General features: G+C 38.9%; 1 protein-coding gene across 2 annotated transcripts in view; it reads right to left on the bottom strand.

Moving 5' to 3' along the window:
• Positions 1 to 2,129: 2,129 nt before the first annotated feature.
• The window catches only part of CLEC1A (C-type lectin domain family 1 member A), a 25,043-nt gene continuing 3,304 nt past the window's right edge, over positions 2,130 to 23,868 (bottom strand). Inside the window, exons 2-6 of one of the 2 annotated variants that reach the window (XM_032254356.1) lie at positions 16,331 to 16,429; positions 13,706 to 13,882; positions 7,275 to 7,426; positions 4,889 to 5,007; positions 2,130 to 3,168 (exon numbers count right to left, since the gene is read on the bottom strand). In XM_032254356.1, coding sequence (XP_032110247.1) covers positions 2,988 to 3,168; positions 4,889 to 5,007; positions 7,275 to 7,426; positions 13,706 to 13,882; positions 16,331 to 16,429 — 728 coding nt within the window. In that variant the 3' untranslated portion in view covers positions 2,130 to 2,987. The remainder of the gene's footprint in view (positions 3,169 to 4,888; positions 5,008 to 7,274; positions 7,427 to 13,705; positions 13,883 to 16,330; positions 16,430 to 23,868) is intronic. The other variant, XM_032254357.1, reaches the window with a different exon arrangement.

The raw sequence follows: 23,868 nt of genomic DNA, 5'->3' as shown, positions 1-23,868 counted from the left end.
CTCCCAAAGTGCTGGGATTACAGGCTTGAGCCACCGTACCCGGCCTCATTATTTCCTATTCTTAATATCGATTTTTCAAAAGTATATAGTGAGAATGCTATGCTATACACTTTTTCTATTGTTTTAAAATGTTTGTTCATATTGTGATCAATATTGTGAATTTTGCTATAAAGATGAAGGTATTGAGAGGAAAGATGAAAAAGAATAAGCTCAAGGAAGGAGCTGAAGTATGTCAAATGTGTGCTATTTTTTCCTCCTCACTATCTAAAGTAACTATCCCTTAGTCCCAGACTTAGAACGAGAATACCATTCAACACTCACTCTGCAGGCAGCTGGACTCTTCAAATCAAGCACTTAAAAAGAGGCTTTCCATCCATCCCTGAGCTAGACTGCAGCTACATAGGATGCTAGGCGTCAAAATTTAAATGAGTGCATGTTTCTGTTTTACAGTTAATCCACATTTCTCCTATCAGCCATATTTTCTTTCTGTAGCCACAAGACTTACATACCAATTACTTAACTGCAGGCTTACTTCTCATTTCTTGTTGTGTACCTATTATACAAACTACTTTCATTGAACGTCTGCACTCATCGTAGAAAATATTTGCAAATAATGTCCTTAGCTCCTCAGTATATGTGCCCTTCTACAATTTGTTCATAAAAATCTCCAAAGAAGTCTATTGTTATTAATAAATCAAGTTTAGCCTAACACTGCCTTCTTGTGTATTTTAACATCAGCCTACAGGTTTCTCTGTACATCATGTGAACTCTAACAAGTTGAGGTGTAAACAGACCCCAGCCTACACTTGTGCCAATCACTGTGCTTTGGCCAATCACACGTAGCCAACTGTTTGAACTGTGTTCAAATAAGGCAAGTGCCGAGCTGTGACCAATCCAGTTTTTTCTGCACCTCACTTCTGTTTTCTATACTATATTTTCCTTTTTCTGTCCATAAATCTTCTTCTACCACATGGCTGCGCTGGAGCCTCTGAGTCTACTGTGAGTCTGACTCTACTGTGGCTGCCTGATTTGTAAATGGTTCATTGCTCAATTAAACTTTTAAATTTAATTCAGCTGAAGTTTTTTCTTTTTAGCACTGTTCGGCCATGTGTGTGCCCCCCATATTTAAAAATAAATTACTAGAGTCCTTTTAGAAATACTTTCTTGGCTTCCCTGACATTTTATATTGCAATTTACATTATGAAATGGATTTCACATTTACCTCATTTCAGCTAACAGTAACATTATGAGGAAGTTATAACTGCTTCTACTTCATATGCAGTGAAATAGACTTCATGAAGTAAAGCAACTTGCCTAATAAGTAAATCAGAATAAGAACTCTAAAATCTTCATTTTCTGACCACAAATACAGTTTTCTTTGCATGACACAATGTATTGACAGAACGTGCTCAACACTAAAGAAAAATTTAAGGAAATCAACAGATAATTGAAAGGAAAGTTCTCAAGGAAGAATTTGCAATAGTCTTTGCTAAGTGACAATCTTACAAAAGGAAGTTTATGAAAATGAGCACCAGTGTGTTCTTTCTATCATACAATTGCTCCTGTCTGTCATTTTACCATGAGATAGATGTTTATGAAAAACACAACTGAAGTACTTCAGTTTCCACTGTTGAAAAACAAAGATTTATGATGTTATCTTTTCTAGCATTAAACCCCCAAAATTGATTTATAAATAAACCAGTAGACTTGATGGTTGCAATGGTGTCTCTCACAATGATCCCTGTTGCATTTGTGCATGGAGTCATCTCAAGAAAGAAATGCCTCACAAAGGAGTAGCTACAAAGATGTCACTGCCTCTGTTCATGTCCCATGACCTGATTGGAAATCATGTGCACTAATGCAGCTCGGCTTACTCATCAACCATGTGTTAATGCCGTAAGCTCTCCTCAAAAGATTTCATTTTAGTTAAGTGTTAAAACTGTTCTCTTGAAGACAACATGTATTTCAAAGATGGCTTATTTCCCCCAAATAATCATGTAATCAGTACTCTTGTAGAGTCCCCAAAAACTCTCAGTAAGGTGTCCATTCAAAATAATGATTGTTATCATATTTTGAAAAGCATTTTCATGCTGAATTTTCCCACAAATCAAAAGTCCATTGTAAAATCACACACACTTCACAGTATTTACATTTATTATTATTAAATCTTTGGTACCTCAAAGGCATTAATATGGGTCAATGGAAGAAAATAGGAACTGAAATCAAAGTATTACAGGTGCAGATGAAAAGACTGACTTTTTTCTAGCCTTTAATCTCTTTGAAGGGAATATTGGGGACAGTAATTCTGATATGGAAATGAGATGGGGATATATTTCTTTCCTGGGAGAAATTCATATGGAAGATAGACAATTATCAGGGTCTTAGTGGCCACAGAGAGGAATGTTTATAAGACACTGACATTCTCATAACAGGAGACACTCCTGTTCAGAAGCAGGCCATAGAGAAAGCAGATGGGGTCTTTACTGAGAGATTAAGAAGGGACTAGTATGAACTGAAACAAACATGAAGAATTTCTTGTGTATTCGGTGGTACAATCTGGGGAGTGACCGCTAATTTCTCATGGACAACTTGACTGTCAGGAAAAAGGATGTTACTTCCATGTATTTCCCCTAATTCAAAAAGTTTCTCATTCCTCCAAGTATGAGGAAGACATGGAAACAAGGAGGTGATATTCGACGTTGAGAAGAAAGAAAGCTAAAAATTATCTCTAAGCCTAGAAGGTAGATGACATTATGGGTTTCTGAGGTTGTTGGTGGCATGTAAATAAGACTTCTTGTGACTGTTAAATATGTGCATGGACCCAAGCTTGGAAATGCTGGTGATCCTGAGCAGGAAACGTGAGAACCCATTTTGTACTAGTCAGAGAAACAGTCTTGCCTGATTATGTTCCATTTCCCCACGTCTCAAGTAGCCCTTGCATTGGCATTGCCTGGCTCACTCTGCTGTTTGTGGTTGCAGCTGGGGAGTCAGTCACCTTCACCTGATGTTTCAGGGAGGAAACGGAGGTTTTCTGGCTTCACCATTGCCGCCCTCCTCTCACACGCACACCGCTTCAATTCTTGGCAGTCCTTTGAGAAGATCATCCTATTAAGGATGGCCACACAGTCTCTGCTTCTTGGACTGGTGACATCTATCATAACATGGAACCTTAAAAAAAGAAGAAAATGTAAATTTAATCACAGTTTATTTCTAAAATAAAATATTAAATACCCATTCTTCCATGGGTGATAAAATTATAGTCTAGAAATCAGAATAAGTTTACTGGGAAAATGGGGTCATGTGACTCTTTTTCTTCAGCCCCTTCAGTTTCCAGACTCATTCTTAGAAATGACAGGTCACCTAGAACAACACAAATCACCTCTAACTAAAATGAAACTATGCGCTCTATCCCAAAATTATATGGGTTTTCTGCCACTTAAAAAGTTACCTACCTCCTCTGTAACTCAGTTTACTTAACTGTAAAATGCAAATGATTACATCAAATATGTCCTGTCTCCTGGGAGAATTAATGCTAACTTATATGTAGGGAAGAATGGTATCTCTTCCAACATGGATTTAAATGTGATATATTTCTATAGAGAAATTACATTTTCTTATTTCAAAGGATACTGATATGATTTGGATGCTTGCTCTTTACAAATCTCAGTTGAAATGCCATCCCCAGTGCTGGAGGTAGGGCCTGGTGGGAGGTGTTTGGGTCATGGGGCGGATTCCTCATGAATGGCTTGGTGCCCTCTTCTAGGTGATAAGTGAGTTCTCGCTCAGTTCATGCAAGATCTGGTGGTTTAAAAGGGCTTGGACCCTCCCTCACCCCTCTCTTTCGTGTTTTCTCTTGCCATTGGACATGCCAGCTCTTGCTTTGCCTTCTGACGTGAGTAAAGCTCCCTGAAGCCTCCCCAGAAGCCAAGCAGATGCTTGTACAGCCTGCAGAATTGTGAGTCAATTAAGCCTCCTTTCTTTATAAACTACCCAGGCTCAGGCATTCCTTTGTAGTGATGCAAGAATGGACTAACACAGATACCATGTAAACTCCTACCTAAATGCTCACAGCATAAGTACCACTAGTGTTTTCCACCATTGCTCGTATTTTCTGCAAATCTTTTCTCAGAGACTGTGTTTTTAAAGACGTGCTCCCTATTTCACTGCACAGAAAGCCAAGAAATCTTATCCTATCTCTGACTATTGACAAGTTGTGTGACTTTAGGCAACAATCATTACAGCCTGGACTTCTGGGCTTCAGTTTACTCGTCTATAAAAGATCTCTCTCTCACTATCTCTCTGTCTCTCCATTCTTTCATCCATAGTACATACCAGACACACACTTCTGAAAGCAGCAAGAGAACTACCCCTGATATTTTACTAATGCTATGTGTCCTTCTCCCTCACAGGCTTATAAGCAGTTCAAGAGCAAGCACTATCTGGGTATGGTGGCTCATGCTTGTATTCCCACCACTTTGGGAGGCCAAGATGGGCAAATCACTTGAGTTCAGAAGTTCTAAACAAGACAGGGCAACACAGCATAAACCCACCTTTACAAAAAATTAGCTAGATGTAGTAGTGCACACCTGTAGTCTGAGCTACTTGGGAGACTGAGGTGAGAGAAGAGCTTGAGCCTGGGAGGCAGAGGTTTCAGTGAGCAGAGATTATCCCACTACACTCCAGCCTAGGCAATAGAGCAAGATACTATATCAAAGAAAAAAAATGAGGAAGCACTATGGTGCAAACATCTTTGGTCATCCTCCTGCAAACACAGTCTCCAGTACAAAGCAGAAGTTTGATTAATACTTGATAAGCCAAATTCTTGAACCCTATCACTCAACCAAACTATCTTGTAAATGCCTTTCCCATAAAATATCTGAGGGCTTACAGTTCAGAAGTGTAAGGGGTTCCATCCATCCACAGCCAGACCTTGCCACCGCCAGGGCGGAAGAGCCCCATCCAATAAAAGTAGAAAAACTCAGAGTAGCTCTGAGACATGGCAAACTCCTGTGAAAAGTACACAAGAAAACCTTTAGATCTGGTGGCATAATTACACACATGTACAGATGTGCATGGGGCAGCCAGCACTTTTCTCAAAGCACACACGAGTCCTGCTTCACATAGATGCTCGAATGCTTAAGAGAAAAAGCATCTGTCCTGAGGCCAGTCAGAAATTTATCGAGGTTTAATAACTTATTTTGTCTCAGTAAATATAGAACACATATCAATATTCTGAAAGCAGAAATCACATCAACTAAGATTTGTTCCTGACCCCTTGCTTTAAAGGCACAGAATTAAACACTAATGTTGATTTAAAAATATGAGGGAAAGATTAACAAACAGATGTGGAATGCTTCTGGGACATGGAAGAATATGGAGGGAAAAATGCAGGAATGAGATAGTAACCTTTATAAATACCTGGGAAAGGAAGAAAAAAAGTAAATGAAAAATCTGCAAGGATGATTTATGTCTTAGACTAGGAAGGGGAGAAAGAAAATTTTAAATTTCAATTTATAAATATTTATGAGCACACATATGTATAGTCCTGTACATGGTAATTCTTTTCCTAATATCCATATTTAACATATGTTTACATTTTAAAAGTTATTTTGAAATGCAAAGTAAGACTAGATACATTTTAAAAGTTATTTTAACTTTTAAAATAGTTATTTTAAAATAGTTATTTTAAAAGTTAAAATAACTTTTAAAATGTATCTAGTCTCACTTTGCATTCCTAATACATATTTTTGGAGAGTTGGTGGGGGCAGGTTCTCGCTCCGTTGCCCAGGCTGGAGTGCAGTGGCATGATCACGGCTCACTGTAGCCTCAACCTCCCCAGGCTCAGTGCACTCCTAATATTTTAACAGAAAAATTATCTAAACATTTATTATAATTATCCATTTTGATATCTTTAGTTTCCACCATACAATGAGTTTCTCAACAATACACTTTATTTCATTGTTCTATTCATAACCCTTCAGATAATTAATAAAATATACTGATTTAATGAGAGATTATTGGAAATTTAAATGAAACTGTTACCAAGCAAATAGTCATAATGTGAGCATGTGAAAATAACTGTACTTGAAAATATTGATTCCAATTAAATAGGAGGGATTCCTTCAAATTATAAGTTTTGAAAGCAAATCATACAAAAATGATTTAAATATATAGACATATATGAAGTTCGTGATAGGAAATAACTACATAGCTTTAACAAGAAAATTTCTCGCTTGTTACTTGAATATGCTAAAAGGAAAAAGGAAAAAAAGTAAAACAAGAAAATTTCCTACCACATGATGTAATATAGTACAATTATATACCTGAGGCTGCAGTATACGCTGGAGGCAGGGGAAGCAAAGAGAATAAGAAAAATTCGGAGGGTTTATGTCAGGGCACAGTCTTAGTCAAAGACATTACCTCACTTTATGCCTAAATTAAATCATCAAGAAAGGGTTATAAAATACTATTTTAGTAGGTGAGAGAAATTACAGAGTTTCTTTCATTACAGATTTCAGGAAGTAGGTAGAAGTTAAGTGGTAATTAAAACAATGTTAAGAATTTGTGTAGTGAGCTTGGCATTTAATTCAACTAAATAATCTTTTCTTGATAACATACTCTTCATCAAGAAAAATCTCTGCTAAATTCTAGAGAAGCAATGATAAATAAGCAATGGCCATACTGTTTGAGAACTTCGATTCAAAGGCAATAAATATGAGAGGAAAGGGAATAATCATATTTTATTAGTGTACTTTAACTGCATGTACTAACTAAACATATGTCAATTTGTAGTTTTATCGTCACATTTGCCTTGACCAGTCTATCCTAGGCTGTAAACTTCTGGAAGGCAAGATATATATTTGCAGATTATGGTAATAATTTAGTTAAATGTTTTCCACTTAAAAACTTTGCCACTTTTAGAATGAAAGAGCAGACAGCACTATTTTCATGTTTCTGACACTGCATCAACATTATTCCTTTTCCACCCAAACCAAAAAAGAAAAGAAGACATTCTACCTTTGCTCCCTGACTGAGTGGGAAGTTTAAAGTGATATTGCTCACGTTTCTAAGGGGTGGGTATTTGTGGAGAGCACAACTCCTTTTATCTACTTCAGGGGACCATTCAAAGCAATAGGAATAAGACTCAGGCCCTGATTAAAACAAGCACGAAAACCTGTGGACCGATATTCTTGATCCTTAGAATCTTCTTGCCTAGCTCTTTTACAGCCTCTTTTTGAGAATGCTTCAAACATTGAAAAGCCTTGGAATCTTACCAGCTCTTCTTTTGTGTCTATCTTCAGCATGGTAGAGTTCTCACTAAGGCAGAAATATTTACAGTCCTCCCAATTTTTGCTGTCTTTATAGAACTGGTAGCAATTGTCTCCATGCCACTTCCATTGTTCTGGACAAGGGCTGCACCTGTGTGCTTGGAAAAAATTTTATTATTATTTTATTATTTTCTGCGTGTGTCTGTTGTGTTCCTTTCTTGAAGTTATATAGTATTTGATGTCCCAAGAAAGAACTAAGTCGTCTTCAACATTGAATGAATAGCCCAGGCAATGATAACTATGAATATTTAATGAACACCTACTAAATGCCAGGAATTATAAGTGGTGCTGAGATACTGTAGAAATTAAAACACACATTAACTGCTTATGTGGAATATGGACTCTTGTAATAAATGACGGGAACTTTCTTGACACTTGCCTATGAAATTCAGAATATGGTCCGCCATGGTGGCTCATGCCTGTAATCCCAGCACTTTGGGAGGCCGAGGCAGGTGGATCACCGGAGTTCAGGAGTTTGAGACCAGCCTGCCAACATGGTGAAATGCTGTCTTTATTAAAAATACAAAAAAAAAAAAAAATTAGCTGGGAGCCTATAATCCCAGCAACTAGGGAGGCTGAGGCAGAAGAATCACTTGAACCCAGGAGACGGAGGTTGCAGTGAGCCGAGATTGCGCCAATGCACTCTAGCCTAGGCAACAAACCAAGACTCTGTCTCAAAAAAAAAAAAAAAAATTTGCACGTGAAAAGAATCTCCAGCTTCACAAAGCTGTTCATATGTACAGAAACTCCAACTGCATTGTGTTTAGAAAATAAAGTTTCTGTAATGCTCTTCCTCAAAATTATCTTATATAATAGTAAAATAAGTTTTAAAAAATACAATTATACCAATATGATGTGGAATCTTTTCTCACTCTAAACAAAGATAGATAAAATTTTAAAGAAAAAAAATACTGAGGCAAGCATGAAGTTAGAATGCTGAATCTCCATGTCACAAATGAAGTTGGGCATCCAGGCCACAGAAGTATGGGTAGTGACAGCAAATATAGGAGCCAGGCCCTGAGTCATAGTTTCAATACCTATGTGGATACATGACCTTGGGTCATTTAGAGTTAGGAAACTGTAATCCAGTCTCTTGTGGGTTTGTAGTGGGGTGAGAACTTGAGTCATATCCTTAACAATTTCTTTATTTTAAAAGCAATCTAGTTAACATGTTAAAATCTCACTGGCTAATACACTGGTAGGTATTATGTTATTGTTTACATCTTCTTGTAAATTTGAAATATTTCATAAAATAAAACAAAATGTTAAAAGAATAACTGAGAAGGATATTTTTATCATATTATGACAAACTTGCTGTGGCACTCAGTAGCTTCTGCCCTCTCTCAGACAGGTCTGCTTGCCTCAGAATTCTGCTAGGAGAAATATAACAAACCTGGATAGACTCAAGCACAAAGAAAAGGATCCTCAGACTTTCTAAAACACGGAAAAAGAATGGGAATGATGCTTACCTAAGAGGATTGCTGTAAAATGTAAATAAGGAAAACAGCCTGGTTCACACAGAGACTGACACATACAAAGCACTCAATAAATGTCAGTTTCAACTGTGGTCCCCGTTGTTATGAGAATTTAGATGGGTAATACCTGCTTGGAGAGCTGTGCTGGAAAAGATTATGAAGCAGCATCTGGACTCAGCAAGGAGAATCTTGGTTCATTGTCATGTCTGCTCTGATTCAGTAAGTAGAAACTGTGTAACTGCAATTTTGGTACAGTGTATAAATACCTCATCCCCCCTCATGTATAATGTTTTCTTAAATACCTTCAATTTTCAGTTTTAAGTGATCCTCTATGTGCCCTATGTAAAAGCAAGTCCCATACTCATATGGGAATTAATATAAAGAGAAATTTTCAATGAATGTTTAAGAGGAAGCAATGGACAATTAGATTGAAAAGTGAGAGATTCAAGGACCAAGAGCCTTATGTGAAATAGGTAGTGATATGATGTAACTAAAGAGACAGAGACAGAGATACCTGTTTACATTCTTACCTTCAACTAACTAAATAGTTGATATAATATTACTTAAACCATTGGAGGATGAAAATGTAATACAGATCAGAAGAAATACATTTATCTATATATACATATAGTTACAGGTATAGACATAGATAGATGTAGATATAGTTATAGATACATAAATACAAAGAGATTTACATATATCCTCCACTCTACCTTGGGCGACAGAGTGAGACCCTGTTCCCCCCACCTCTCTGTCTCCCAAATAATATGTATATTTTTAAAGAAGAAAATGTATATTTTGGGCCAGAAAAAAATGTGTGGACAGAAAATGGACTGTTCTCAAATGTTTTGTCCATGGCATATACACCTAGGAAAATTAAAATACCAACTAATTTCTAAACTGAACATGTACACTTTCTACGAACTTATTTTATCTATAAATTGCCAATTTTTGTATATGGTATAGTGCAATAAATATTTACAGGTATTTAGGATCAGTAAACAATAATGTTCATATTAGCAAGACCAATACGCTGAAGGGCATTCCATTTCATAAATACATGAAAATATGTCATCCCCAAAAAAAAAAGCCTGATCATCTTTTTTTTTCTTATACTCCTTTCTCTCTCTGTTTCTCCTTTATTTTTCTGTGCTTCAGACAAAAGGAATGTAAGTCTGTTTACATGTCTGGCCCAGAACTTTTTGCTCATATATTTAACTCCCCAAATAGTATTCCTGGTTTCCAATTTTCCCCTTGTAGCCAGAGAATTCTTCTTCCTTTCACTTGATTACACCTCGATGCTTCTAGTTGTGTTGTTTCCCAATTCTGGAGATGTTTTGGAATCTTTCATTTCTCACACATCCATTTATAGCCCATCATGTAATTACTTCCACAAACAATATCCTAGTTAGAGGTATCATCATGTTTCTCCTAGATTTTAGTGGCAGCTGTCTCTTATCTGATTTCTCTGTTGCTATTCTTTCCTCTTCCAGTCTAGTTTTAACATAATTGCAGAGTAAGCCTTTAAAAACTTATGCCAGACAATGTATTTCCTCTGCTCAAGATCCCATAATTAATCCTCATCTTCTCAAAATAGGAGCCAAACTCTTGCAAAGGAACCTAATGCTGTACATCATCTCTACCTAGCCTCCTGTTAGTCTTCCACTCCAAGCACGTGGGCTCCTCATTCTTCCTTGAATATGCAGATACATTTTAAGCCTCTTGTGTTTCCTGCTTTACCCATGAGGCTTATTATTCCTCTCTATATGTACACGGCTAACTCCCTTAACTTTTCAAGTCTTTCTACCATATAGTCATCTTAATTAAAGATTTATGACATCTCTACTTAAAGTAGCAACACAAACACACTACCCTTGAACTCCTTACCCCTCTTGCCTTGTTTACCTTCATTTCTCAAAGGATTGATTAATCTCTTATACATTTTATTTTGGTTGGCCAATCATTATTGTATACCTGGGACCTAGGGTTTCCCAGGCTGTGGGATTTTTAGTACGAAAACAGGGAACATTTGGGGCAGACTTGGAAATGCTGGTTGATATAGTTTGAACATTTGTCCCCTCCAAATCTCATACTGAAATTCGATCCTGGTGTTGGAGATGGGGCCTAATGGGAAGTGTCTCCGTCAAGGGAGCAGATCCCTTATGAACAGCTTGTTGAGTTCTCGCTACATTAGTCCTGGGAGAACTGATGGTTAGAAAGTGCCTGACACGTCCCTCCCCAGTCTCTTGCCTCCTGGACTCTTGCCATATTACCTGCTGCACTTTCCCCCATGTGTGGAAGCCACCTGAGGCTCTCAGAAGAAGCAGATGGCGGCACCATGCTTCTTGTATAGCCTGTAGAATCATTAGCCAAATAAAACTCTTTTCTGTGTAAATTACCCAGGCTCAGGTACTCCTTTACAGCAACAGAGACAAAGATATTAGTTGTCTTTTTTAATGTTTTTCAATATACTTATTTCCATCACCCCACTAGAGTAAGTGGCCCATGAGAGTAGAAATCCTATGTGTTCTGTCAGACATGCATTAGCAGGCATTCAATAAATACTTCAACCATACTGGCAGTAATACTAAGTAAATGGATAGATAAACACCACTTCAGTGGGTGGGTGGGTGGATGGGTGGATGGATGGGTGGATCGATGGATGGATAATGGGTAAGATGAGGGTAAGAAATAAAAAGTAGCAGATTAAAACTGAGAACTAATATGTAACCAAAAATATTTAAGAACTTTTTATGAGAAGCATTAATACATTTGCATGCAGATTTTATATTTAAATTAAATATGATTTATTTGCATAGCTTCTTTTTATTTGTTTTTATATACCTAAATGAAAATTTGAAAGACAGTTTGTGTTAGGAAAATCTGGATTACCTTTAAAAAAAATTTTGTGTGTGTGGCTGAGCGCAGTGGCTCATTCCTGTAATCTCGGCACTTTGGGTGGCCAACATGGGCAGGTCACTTGAGGCCAGGAGTTCAAGACCAGCCTGGGCAACATGGCAAAATCCCGTCTCTACTAAAAAAATACAAAAATTAGCCAGGTGTGGTGGTGCACGCCTGTAATCCCAGCTACCCAAGAGGCTGAGATATGATAATTGCTGGAACCCAGGAGATGGAGACTGCAGTGAGCCGAGATCACGCCACTGCACTTTAGGCTAGGCAACAGAGCGAAACTCTGTCTCAAAAAAAAAAAAATTGAGATGATGTCTTACTATGTTGCCTGGGCTGGTCTTGATCTCCTCAGTTCAAACAATTTTCCAGCCTCAGCCTGTCAGGTAGTGGATTATCTTCTTGAAGATACAACATCCAACAAAGAAAAGTATGCACACTGGGTTGTTAGAAAAATTAGTAAATAAGGGCCAGGTGTGGTGGTTCATTCCTATAATCCCAGCATTTTGGGAGGCCAAGCCAGGGGGATCACCTGACGTTGGGAGTTCAAGACCAGCCTGCTCAACACAGTGAAAACCCATCTCTACTAAAAATACAAAAAAAAAAATTGTTGGGCATGATTTTGTGCACCTGAATCCCAGCTACTTAGGAGGCTGAGGCAGGAGAATTGCTTGAATTTGGGAGGCATAAGTTGCACTGAGCCGAGATCATGTCACTGCCTTTCAGCCTAGGCAACAGAGTGAGATTCCATTTCAAAAAAAAAAAAAAAAGAAAGAAAGAAAAAGAAAAATTAGTAAATAAGGACATTTATGAGGCTGGGCAAGGTGGCTTACACTGGTAATCCCAGCAATTTGGGGGGCTGAGGCAGGCAGATCACATGAGGTCGGGAGTTCAAGACCAGCCTGACCAACCTCTACTAAAAACACAAAATTAGCTGGGCATGGTGGTGCACACCTATAATCCCAGCTACTCGGGAGGCCGAAGCAGGAGAATCACTTTAATCCAGGAGGCAGAAGTTGTGGTGAGCCGAGATTGTGCCATTACACTCCAGCATGGGCAACAAAAGCAAAATTCCATCTCAAAAATAAATAAATAAATAAATAATAAGGACGTTATGACCATTGAAGTCATTAGTCATGTAGGAAAGAATCACTTAGAGAAGTGAAGGTGTGCATACTAATATTTTTTCCAGGGTAACCACGCAATCAGGATGCCTGTTTCAAGAGGGAAGATGAGAAGACTCTGCCCTCCTTTAGAGTTCCTAAAAGATAAATAAAAAGTGGGAACATGAACATGGATGCCATTTCCCAAGTAAGCATGATAAAGAGAGCAGCAAAGAGAGCTGACTTGAATAAAGTAGATTATCACAAAACCTGAAAAGAACAGGAGAATGGGAATACACACACACACACACACACACACACACACACACACACACACACACACTCACTCTGAAGTGATGCTCCTAGACTTCTCAGCAGTATTTTCATCCATGGTAGTTCACCTACTACTGGTACTGTCATCATCTGTAGTCCTTGTTAAAATACATATTTTAGTTATCCTGAATTAAAATAACTGGAATTTGATTCAGGTTATCTGCATTTTTGGACCACTCCCTGTATGATTTTTAAGATTTGAGAACTATAGTTATGAGTTTGCTTACTTCTTGCTAGGAAAGAATTTGTAAGAACATTTGCTGAGGTAGACCGAGACCCAACCCTGTATTTTCTTTACTCGTAGTGTTATTTTGGTTATTCCTAGGTAATTGTTTTATTGCTTTAAATGCCTGCATTTGAAGAGTCCCTCGATGTATGGTCTCACAGACACATATGAATCGCATGATCCCAACAATTGATCATAATCAGGAAGCCCAAACCCTTTATTCAGTTTGCCAGACCTCTAGTTAAATAATATTTGACTCTCACTTTCACTGGTGGGAAATCCATCTCTTTATTGCCAAATAGCACGGGGATACAGTGACCAGGGCACACTTACCTCCAGCTTTGTTATAGAGCTCACGACAGAGTTTTTTAGCCACATGCTGCAGACTTTCTGCAAGCTTCGTGTTCTGGACTTGAAGAGATTGAAACTGTCGGGAGATATTTCCGAATCTTTCTTCCATATGGGAAATGGTGGCTTGATGAGTATTGGAGAGCTGGTAGTACTGAAAAACTAACCCAAATGACCAAGTCAAACTGGACAGCTTATTTCTATGCTTTATTCCCATTTTCTGCATATGGGGAAGACAAAACAGTATATCTTTTAGTAGTCTCTCAGGCTCTGAGATCTCATATTGCCTATATTCAAGGTTGGACTCCCATACATATATGAGAAGTTGTATCACCTTGGGCAAATTAATTTCTTTAAGTCTGTCTGAAAATGTGAAGTCATGGGAGAAAACGGCAGACAAGAGGGCTAAGGTGCAGCTCCCACTTGGACAACAGAACAGCATGAGGAGACTCACACTGTGAACTTCTCTAGGAACCACCTCAGGAACATACCAAGAAAGCTTAAAGAATTCACGGATCCTTTGAAAGACGCAACTCAGTACTGAAATTTCTGCAAGACAGCCAAAAATGTGTGAGTGGGGGGAACACCTACCGCTGAACACACATCCATACTGGGGAACCTGAAAATCTGGGTTACAGGAGAAGGATTTAATCTTAACTGAAGCAGAAATGGATGTAGGGAGCCATGCAGAATATAAAAGGAGAAGAAGCAGAGGGAAGAGTTCTGTAGGCACTCCCGTTTTCCAGCTCAAGCCCCGGGAAGCCATCCCTGACTTTGTCTCAGGGGTCTTTGGATAAGGCAACCAGTGGAATTAAAGAGGAATCACAGAGCGAAAGAAGCTAATGAATTCTGTAATAGTTTCAACTAGATACAAATTTTCTTAAGCAAAATTCAGGTGGCAAAGAGGAACTGCTATAGATATCAACAGAGGAAGTGATGGATGCTGTGGGAAGGTGGGGAGGGGTGTGGCCTGAAAACCTGCTTATTTTCTCAGTGGAGAGGCTTGTAGCCTGGGGCAAGCTCAGAGCCCCTGGCATGGGCTGCCAGGATATAAACTCAGTGTTGTTGGTAGGACATGAGACGAGCAAGATTTGCCTCACCAGCTATGTGGGAGCTGGGTAAGGCCTATCACTGCCAGCTTTCTCCCACTTCCCTGGCAACCTGTATGACACAGCAGAGGCAGCTGTAATACCCTGAGAATCAACCCCTATCCCCCACAGCATTCGTGGCAAGCCCCGACCGAGGAGAGTGTGAGCTTAGACCTGCCTAACCCTGACCCCATGTGATGTTTTTTCTCCCCCCACCCTGGTAGCCAAACACAAAAGACATAAACTCTTGGGAGCTGTATGGCCTGTCCATCACCTGAGAAACCTAAATACTTATCCTGGCCAATTTAGAGCAAGCTTATATGCCCTGTCTACTACTGCAGCTGGTGCTCTCTTTAAAGCACCGTCTCCTGGCTGGAGGCCAACCAACTCAAGCCATTACAGTAACTCATGACAGAATAACCCTGCTCCCAGGAGGGAGACGACAACAGCTAATTCCGCTGTAGCAACATCCTTGCTAACCAGAGGTCCTGAGTGTGTCCATCTGACAACTTCACTGCGAGCATAACCAGCATTCAAGAAAACCAGCACACGAAACACATCTATAACCAAGGACTCTCACAGTCACTTCACCTCCTTGCCAGCTTCACCACAGCAGTGCTGGTATCCACACATAGGAGACTTGGAGATGGATCATATCACAAGACTCTGCAGACATTCTCCAGCACCAGCCTAGAGCCTGGTGGCACCACTGGCTACACCCAGAAGAGAAATAACAATGACTCCTTTGGCTCTAAGGAAGCCTTATACCTAGAAAAGGGGGAGAGCACAACATCAAGGGATCACCCCATGGGATGAAAGAATCTGAATGGCAGCCCGTGTGTTCCAGATCTTTTCACTGAAATACCCAATATACCCAAATGAGAAGGAAGCAGAAAAGTAATTCTGGTAATATGACAAAACAGGGTTCTGTAGCACCACCAAAAGATAACACTAGTTCCCCGGCAATGAATCCAAACCAAGAAGAAATCTCTGAAAGGCCAGATAAAGAATTCGGAAGGTTCATTATTAAGTTACTCAAGGAGATACCAGAGAAAGGTGAAAAATAACTTAAAGAAACCTATTTATGGATCTTTCTTTTTCTCTTTTCTTCTTCCTTCCCAGACCAATTTTTGTTTTTAGTTCTGTTAATGTAATGTATTATATTTATTGACTTGCGTGCATTAAGCCATCCCTGCATCCCTGGGATGAAACCCATTTTATCACGGGGTATTATCTTTTTGATACAATGTTGGATTCAGTTAGCTAGTCTTTTGTTCACAATTTTTACATCAATGTTCATTTCTTATCTCAAACAGAATGTTTAATTCTAGTTGGCTACTGATTGTTGTATTTTAATTCTTCCATTATTCGCCATTTAAATAGTTGCCATTCAAAAAAAAGATACACTGAGTTTTCCAAAGGCTACAGAATTAAAGTTTAAAAAACAAATCTATAACAAGCGTTCTCATCCTAGACAAACCTTGGAACCAGGATCCTCCCCCAGGTCAGAGCGCAGACTTACACAAAAGCCCTAGGGCTGCCAGCCCTATCAGCAGCACCAAGCACAAAGTCAGCAGGATCAGGGCCACTGGTCGCCATGCTGAAGAGGGAGCCCTGTGCCCTGCAGGGAACAGAAGAGAAAGCAGCGTTTGGCTTTTTCTTCCTCTTGCATCTAAGTCAATAGCATGTAAGGGAGAGGAGTTGATTCTGCACAGGAACAAATTATGCTGGACTACAATAACCAGGGCCACAGAATAACTTGCTGTCTGTCCTCAGAAACATCATCATAAGGCTCCATGAGAGCCTCACTTATCGCAGCCAGATTCTCACAAGCCCCACCCATTTGCATCCATTCCTCAAGTCTTATTTGCACTGAATTACATTATGCATTATCATTATCTTCACATGGTTGTTTGTACAACCTTTTGCTTGTCAAAATTCTAATTATGAAAGAGCCTGAGAATCTCTAGACCTTACCAAGGGACAACTTTTTACATAATCAGGGGAAAGATGAAATTAATTTGTTGTTACTTTTGAAAAACATCTCCCTCCTCCCAAGTTCTATATACGTTTTTTCCAAAATGCAAATTGCATGTTAGTAATGGGAAGTAATAATTTTACTGTTTCTCTGTGGAATTGCTTCATTGAAAGTCCCTCTTTTGTAAGGATATTGTTTGTTCATTCATTCAATTTATATTTTTTCAAAAATAGATTATAAAGATACATGATCATCAATTTCTGAAAGATGAATCCAAGCTATTTTTGCAGCAGTTAAATAATTTTTTAAACTGTGGTAAACATGTGTTCCTTACCCTTCATTCCCATAAGTTTGACTAGTAATTGCAGAGGTTTTACTGTAAGTCATGAGTAGACCCCTCACCCTAGTGAGGTCACCTGTCTGGGTCTGAATGACCTAACATATCTAACAGGGAAGATTCTCAGTCAGGTGCATCTAGCATTGTGATAGAAATGAAACAAAGGGAGAGTGAAGCCCTCAAACAAACTCCGATCTCTTTGTAACCCGTTAGTTCACTTCATTGAGAATTCAAGTCACTCTCTGAAACAGAAAGAGATCAGAGGGTTTTTTTGAAAGGAAAATTCTTTTTCATCTAGCAAGGTCCTCTACATAATACATTCTAGGCACAGAGATTTTCCAGGATGGAGTGCAGTGGCGCGATCTCAGCTCAAGGCAACCTTTGCCGCCCAGGCTCAAGCAATCCTCCCACATCAGCCTCCTGAGTAGCTGGAACCACAGGCATGTGCCACCACGCCTGGCTAAATTTCTTTTCTACACTTTTTTTAGAGATGGGGTTTCACCATGTTGCCCAGGCTGTTCTCTGACTCCTGAGCTCAAGCGATCCGCCTGCCTCACCTTCCAAAGTGCTGGGATTACAGGCATGAGCCGCTGCACGCAACCAATTCTAGGTAAAGAGATATATTTGAACATTGTTTCCCAATGGGGAATGATAACTAGTAAAGAATATACAAATAGACAGTATGATTACTATCCTCTGGAACTTAAATCTAGTAGGGAAATAAAGTCTCAGAGCAGACATACTGATATATTTTTAAATGGGAATCTTATTCTTTCTTAGCAGTCATCTCCTTCATAAATAGCTTGCATTACATTTAGAATAAAATCCAAATCCCTTTTCACAAACTGCTTTTTAAAATAAAAAAAAGGCAATTTTATGATGGTACTTTCCTACTTAAAAACTTTAAAAGCTTTATTGCACTTAAAATTAAATCCTGCAATAGTCACTGAGGCCTTCCTCAGCCCTTTCATCCCTTTCTGAGCTATTTTCCTCTCACTCACACGTACTACTCACAATGGCCTTCCGTTTAGTCCTTGATCTGATCATGATGAAGCTTGACCCTAAGCAAATTGTATCAGCCCTCCTTCTGCCTCTGCATTAAACTTCAGTTTCAATGGCACGTCCTTGGAAGAGGTCCACGAGTCCGTCGCTAGCGCATATCACTCACTCTGCGCTAGGTAACATTTTCATGATGTTTCTTTCTTTTTCTCTGTCTCCTTTCTCCCCATCTAACATTCCATTTAATCAATGATCTTGTCTATTTGTCAACTAGTGTATTTCCACTACTGAAAGTACTGCCTGGCACATAAGGGCTGAGTAAATCTTTTGACAGTTTAAATCATCAAAAAATGAAATTGTAAAAAATTAATATGACTTAAACTATCTAAGTTTTATAAGTGGGTTCTCCCATGTTAAGTTTTACAGGTTTTCTTTGAATCTAAATCTATTGACTTTTCAGCAACATTTATGTCAGCAGAAAACAGACTCAGCTAAATACATCTCCCAGCCATGTTGGTTTCTATACACTGACTTTTGTGAGATTCTATATCATGAACAAATCTGAGGGAAATTTGCTTCCTCCCCTTGGTTTCCTTCAGTTAACTAAGCTATGTGATTTCGTCTTAGTTTTTCTGGAAAAGGATGGTTTTCTCACAGTATTGACTGTAAAAATATTTCAGATCAGCAGAACATAAAAAAAAAAAACAAACCAAGATTAGAGACAGAATATAGTTTGGGTTAATCATCCTCTCCAAAACCCTGTATTTGTAAACTTCCATATGGTCCAAGAAAGTTAACCATATGGATGTTTCTAAAATCCATAGTTAAAAGTGCATGTGTGAGCCCACCGCCATGGTGATTTTATTTTTCCACAACCTCTTATTACCATTAAGTATATTGCATATCTTATTTCATTTGGCTTCTATCTGTCTTACTCCAGAAAAAATTTAGCTCCTTCTTGGAAAATATTATCTATCTAGCCACTATTGTAACCCAGTTCCTAGAGCAGTAGTTGAAATAAACTCAACTAAATTTAAATGAATGAATGAATGAATAGGTCCGTTATATACAAATATCTGTGTTACATGCCTACCTACCCCTACTCAAACATAGTTACATTAATACATATCTCATGATAATTTTTAAAATCCTGTTACTTCTTATAATTAATATTTGTCCAGCTGAAATTAGACATAAGAAGTAAAGACATCCAGGGGCAGTGGTTCATGCCTGTAATCCCAGCCCTCTGGGAGGCCGAGGCAGGCAAATCAAACTCAAGTCAGGAGTTTGAGACCAGCCTGATTCACATGGTGAAACCTTGTCTCTACTAAAAATAAAAACAAAAAATTAGGTGGGCGTGTCTGTAATTCCAGCTACTCTGGAGGCTGAGGCAGGAGAATTGCTTAAACCCAGGAGATAGAGGTTGCAGTGAGCCGACACAGAGCCACTGCACTCCAGCCTGGGTGACAGAGTGAGACTCCGTCTAAAAAAAAAAATAGGCCGGGTGTGGTGGTTCAAGCCTGTAATCTCAGCACTTTGGGAGGCCAAGATGGGTGGATCATGAGGTGTGGTGATCAAGACCATCCTGGCCAACATGGTGAAACCGCATCTCTACTAAAAATACAAAAAATTAGCTGGGCATGGTGGTGCATGCCTGTAATCCCAGTTACTTGGGAGGCTGAGGCAGGAGAATCGCTTGAACCAGGGAGTCGGAGGTTGCAATGAGCTAAGATCCGCCACTGCACTCCAGCCTGGGTGACAGGGCAAGACTCTGTCTCAAAAAAAAAAAAAAAAGTTTCAAGAAGTAAAGGAAAAGAACTCTGACAGTCAACCAAATTATTTTTCTTTATAAATCTGTTTTCTACCAGGCACAGTGGTTTAGGCCTGTAATCCCATCACTTTGGGATTCCCAACTAAAGCAGGAGGATTGCTTCAAGCCAGCAGTTCGAGACCAGCCTGAGCAAAATAGTGAGATCCCATCTCTACAAAAAATTAAAAAAATTCATCAGCCATGGTGGCACACACCTGTACTCACAGCTACTCAGAAGGCTGAGGTAGGAGGATTGTTTGAGCCAGGGAGGTCAAGGCTGCAGTGAGTCATGATCGTGCCACTGTACTCCAGCCTGGGTGACAGAGCAAGATCCTCTCTCAAAAGTAGTAAATAAATGAAATGAAATAAATAAAACAAAATAAAATAAATCTGCTTTCCTTTGCATAATATCGAGGGCATGGGAGGTGTTGTTTTTCTGCCCAAAGGAACAAAAACAGTGAACTTAAATTCCTACTGTGAAGTGAGGGCCTGGACTTTAGAAATCAGAACATCTTTCAATAATAATTATATTCATGAAAAGAAAAAAAATACATGACCCTTCTTAAAATTGTCTCTAGGGCAGAAAAAAAAAAGTGGTATGTCTTCTGCTTTAAAATCTCTTCTATGAAATCCTCTTTTTCTGATAAAATTTCACATTTTGAAATTTTTCTTCTCTTCCCATCTCTCTCTCACTCTCTCACTTGCTTTCCCTGTCTCTCTCTTTACTACTCTCCATCTAATCATTCTATACAAAGACACAGAGAAACACAATCCTGGGGAGTTCATCTCCCAGGAAACCAAGCTCCCATGATGTAAAGTCCATGAAGTTGAAAGTTTCACTTTTTCTTTTTCTTTGATGCTATTTTTCCCTCTAGATGTTTTTCTTCTAACTGTGAGTCTAATGTTTCTGAGTTTTATTCCAAGTGCCCTAATCATACCGAAGTCTCTCTCCAGGGATCACCCTCACCCTAACATAAGGCAGATTTTCACAAAAATAAGATGCCTGGGAGGTCACTTGAGTTTGGCTTGGCTTTATTGTGGTTTTATTTTCTGGAAGAGAACCCCTTTGCTGTTTCCTGAGCCATGTTTAGAAAGAGGTGTGGACAGGCCAAGGAATGATATAAACAACCCTAGGAATAATACGATATATATAGGGAAAAAAACTTTCCTGTATCCTCTTACTATAACCATACTATAAAAGGCCTCAGTGTCAGGGTCAGATTTTGTATACCGATTCCTGTGTAATTATATGAAACTTTGTGGGTGGAGAGCTGTCAGACTTAACCAGTTACTCTTCATCAGGCATCAGCGAGGGAAAACTTTGTTGTCCACCCAAGAAACTAAGCTGCCATTACCATACACAGTCTATTAGTATGCTTATGAAATACAAAAGGTCTTAAAAGCTGGAGAAGACACAGAGAGTTTAAATAATGTGCATGCTACAAACTAGTTGCAGAGCTAAGATTAAATCATTATGCTTAATGCTGTACTTCACATACTTTTCCATGAGCCAGTCAGGAGTCACAGAGACACGAAGGCAAAACTGATGGCCATGTACATAATATTTCAGAAAGCACTTCTTTGATCTCTTTGTATTTTGAAGTGTAAATGTCTTTGTTTCCTTAATCCTCACATACAGCACATAGGAAACCTCTTCATGGGAAACTGAGTTCATGGGCTGAGTCTGGTTTTCTGTGTTCATGTAAATTCAGGTTTACTTTCTACTATAAATTTATTTCAAATATTGCTATTTTCATACTCTCTAAATGAAAGTGGGTGTTGTCCTTCTTATTATTTGAAAATAGTATACATCTAAGAATATATTAGCTATTTCTAGAATATCATTGAGTTTCCAATTCACAGTATTTAGAAACTTAATTATATTTTTCCTCTTCAGTAAAATTTAGGTGACTGAATTTTATATCCACATCGACAGATATTATTTATTGAAGTATAATTCAAAAACAACATTTCCATTAATGATAATTGCTCAAATTTCTTGAATTACTCAGAAAAATGTCTTATACGAATGTTCTCATCTAGCCTCACAAACACCCTATAAGGTAGATATTATTACCCCATTTTACAGGTGGGGAACTGAGGCCTATGGAGTTTACACAGCTTATTTGGGAGCATACAGCTACTATTAGTAATAGTTACTAATAGAAACTATAAGTGTGTTATAGATACACTTTATTTCATTGGAAGCTTTCCAAATGTATTCATAAGGACAACCTTTTTTTCTTTTTTTTTTTTTTTTTTTCCTTTTCTTTTCAGACAGAATTTTGCTCTTGTTGCCCAGGCTGGAGTGCAAGGGCATGATCTTGGCTCACAGCAACTTCTGCCTCCCGGGTTCAAGCGATTATCCTGCCTCAGCCTCCCGAGAGGCTGGAATTACAGGCATGCACTACCACACCCAGCTAATTTTGTATTTTTAGTAGAGATGGTTTCTCCATGTTGGTTAGGCTGGTTTCAAACTCTCAACCTCAGGTGATCCACCCGCCTCAGCCTCCCAAAGTGCTGGGATTATAGGCGTGAGCCACCATGCCTGGCCTAGGACAACTATTTTTAACCTTTACAAAAACTGAATTACCGTTCAGGTGTGGTGGCTCACACCTGTAATCCCAGCACTTTGGGGAGGCCAAGGCAGGCAGATCACGAGGTCAGGAGATCAAGACCATGCTGGCCGATATGGTGAAACCTCATCTCTCCTAAAATATAAAAAATTAGCCGGGCATGGTGGCCCGAGCCTGTAGTCCCAGCTACTCTGGAGACTAAGGCAGGGGAATCACTTGAACCCGGGAGGCAGAGGTTGCAGTGAGCCAAGATTGTACCACTGCACTCCAGCCTGGTGATAGAGCAAGACTACATCTCAAAAAAAAAAAAAAATCCCACATCTAAAAAAATAATTCTTAAAATTTTTCACTTAACCCTATAGTACCTCAGCAATAACCCATTTTATCTTCAAAAAAAGAGAGAAAGAAAAAGAGAAAATGACTTAAATTATTTATTTTATCCTTTAACCATCAGTTCTTTTTCAAACCACTGCTATCAAAACTAAATAGTTTCCTCCTTATTACTAAATTGTGAATCATTTTCAGTCTTCCCTTTACTTAAACTCTCTGCAGTATTTGTTGTTCGTTGTTTTTGAAAACTCACAGTTACTATCATTGACTTTTTCATTACTCTCGAATTTATTGTCTCTTCTATTACTTGAATTTTCCATTGCTTTTGCATTTTTTGTCTCTTGACACCCTTGATGCCTCTGTCCGAGATTCCTGCTCCCACCCACTCTCTGCTATTTCATCCCTGGTAGCTCCTTTTGGAATCTTTCATTCCTCTTGCTCCTCAGGTGTTGATACTCTCTCAGCTTCTCTCTTTTACATTCTGCTGTTCATTCATCTTTCCATTTCACATTCCTCCCTCAGTGGTCCCACTCACTGCCATACATTTTAGTTACTATCCATTTATTTTACTTAATGACTTAGGTACCTCGCTTACTTTATTTATTTCGTTATTATGCCAATCATTCCCACGTGTATGTAGCCCAACCCACATGTACATATACAGGTGTGTTTGGACAGCTCCAAATGCATGTCCCTCCTTCTACAGGCCCCTTAAACTCAACCTGAATTCATCACCTTTCCTGTCCCTTCTGCAGTTTCGGTCTCAGTGAGCAGCAGCACCATCCATATTACATCAGACAGAACCTAGTCAACCTACCACCAAGCGCCTTTTCCTTGTCTCCTCACATGTAACCAGTCACTAACTATCTAAACTCCATTACCTCAACATTTTTCATCTCTCATTCTTTTTCCTCATTTTTACCATTCTGCCTCAGTTCATGTTCCCATTACCTCAACATCGTTCATCTCTGATTCTTTTTCCACATTTTTACCATGCTGCCTCAGTTCATGTTCCCATCACCACAACATC

Source organism: Sapajus apella, unplaced genomic scaffold, assembly GCF_009761245.1.
Source record: "Sapajus apella isolate SASKATOON/1434 unplaced genomic scaffold, GSC_monkey_1.0 scaffold86, whole genome shotgun sequence".
Classification (NCBI taxonomy): Eukaryota; Metazoa; Chordata; class Mammalia; order Primates; family Cebidae; genus Sapajus; species Sapajus apella.
This window is presented reverse-complemented; position numbering and strand designations above follow the sequence as displayed.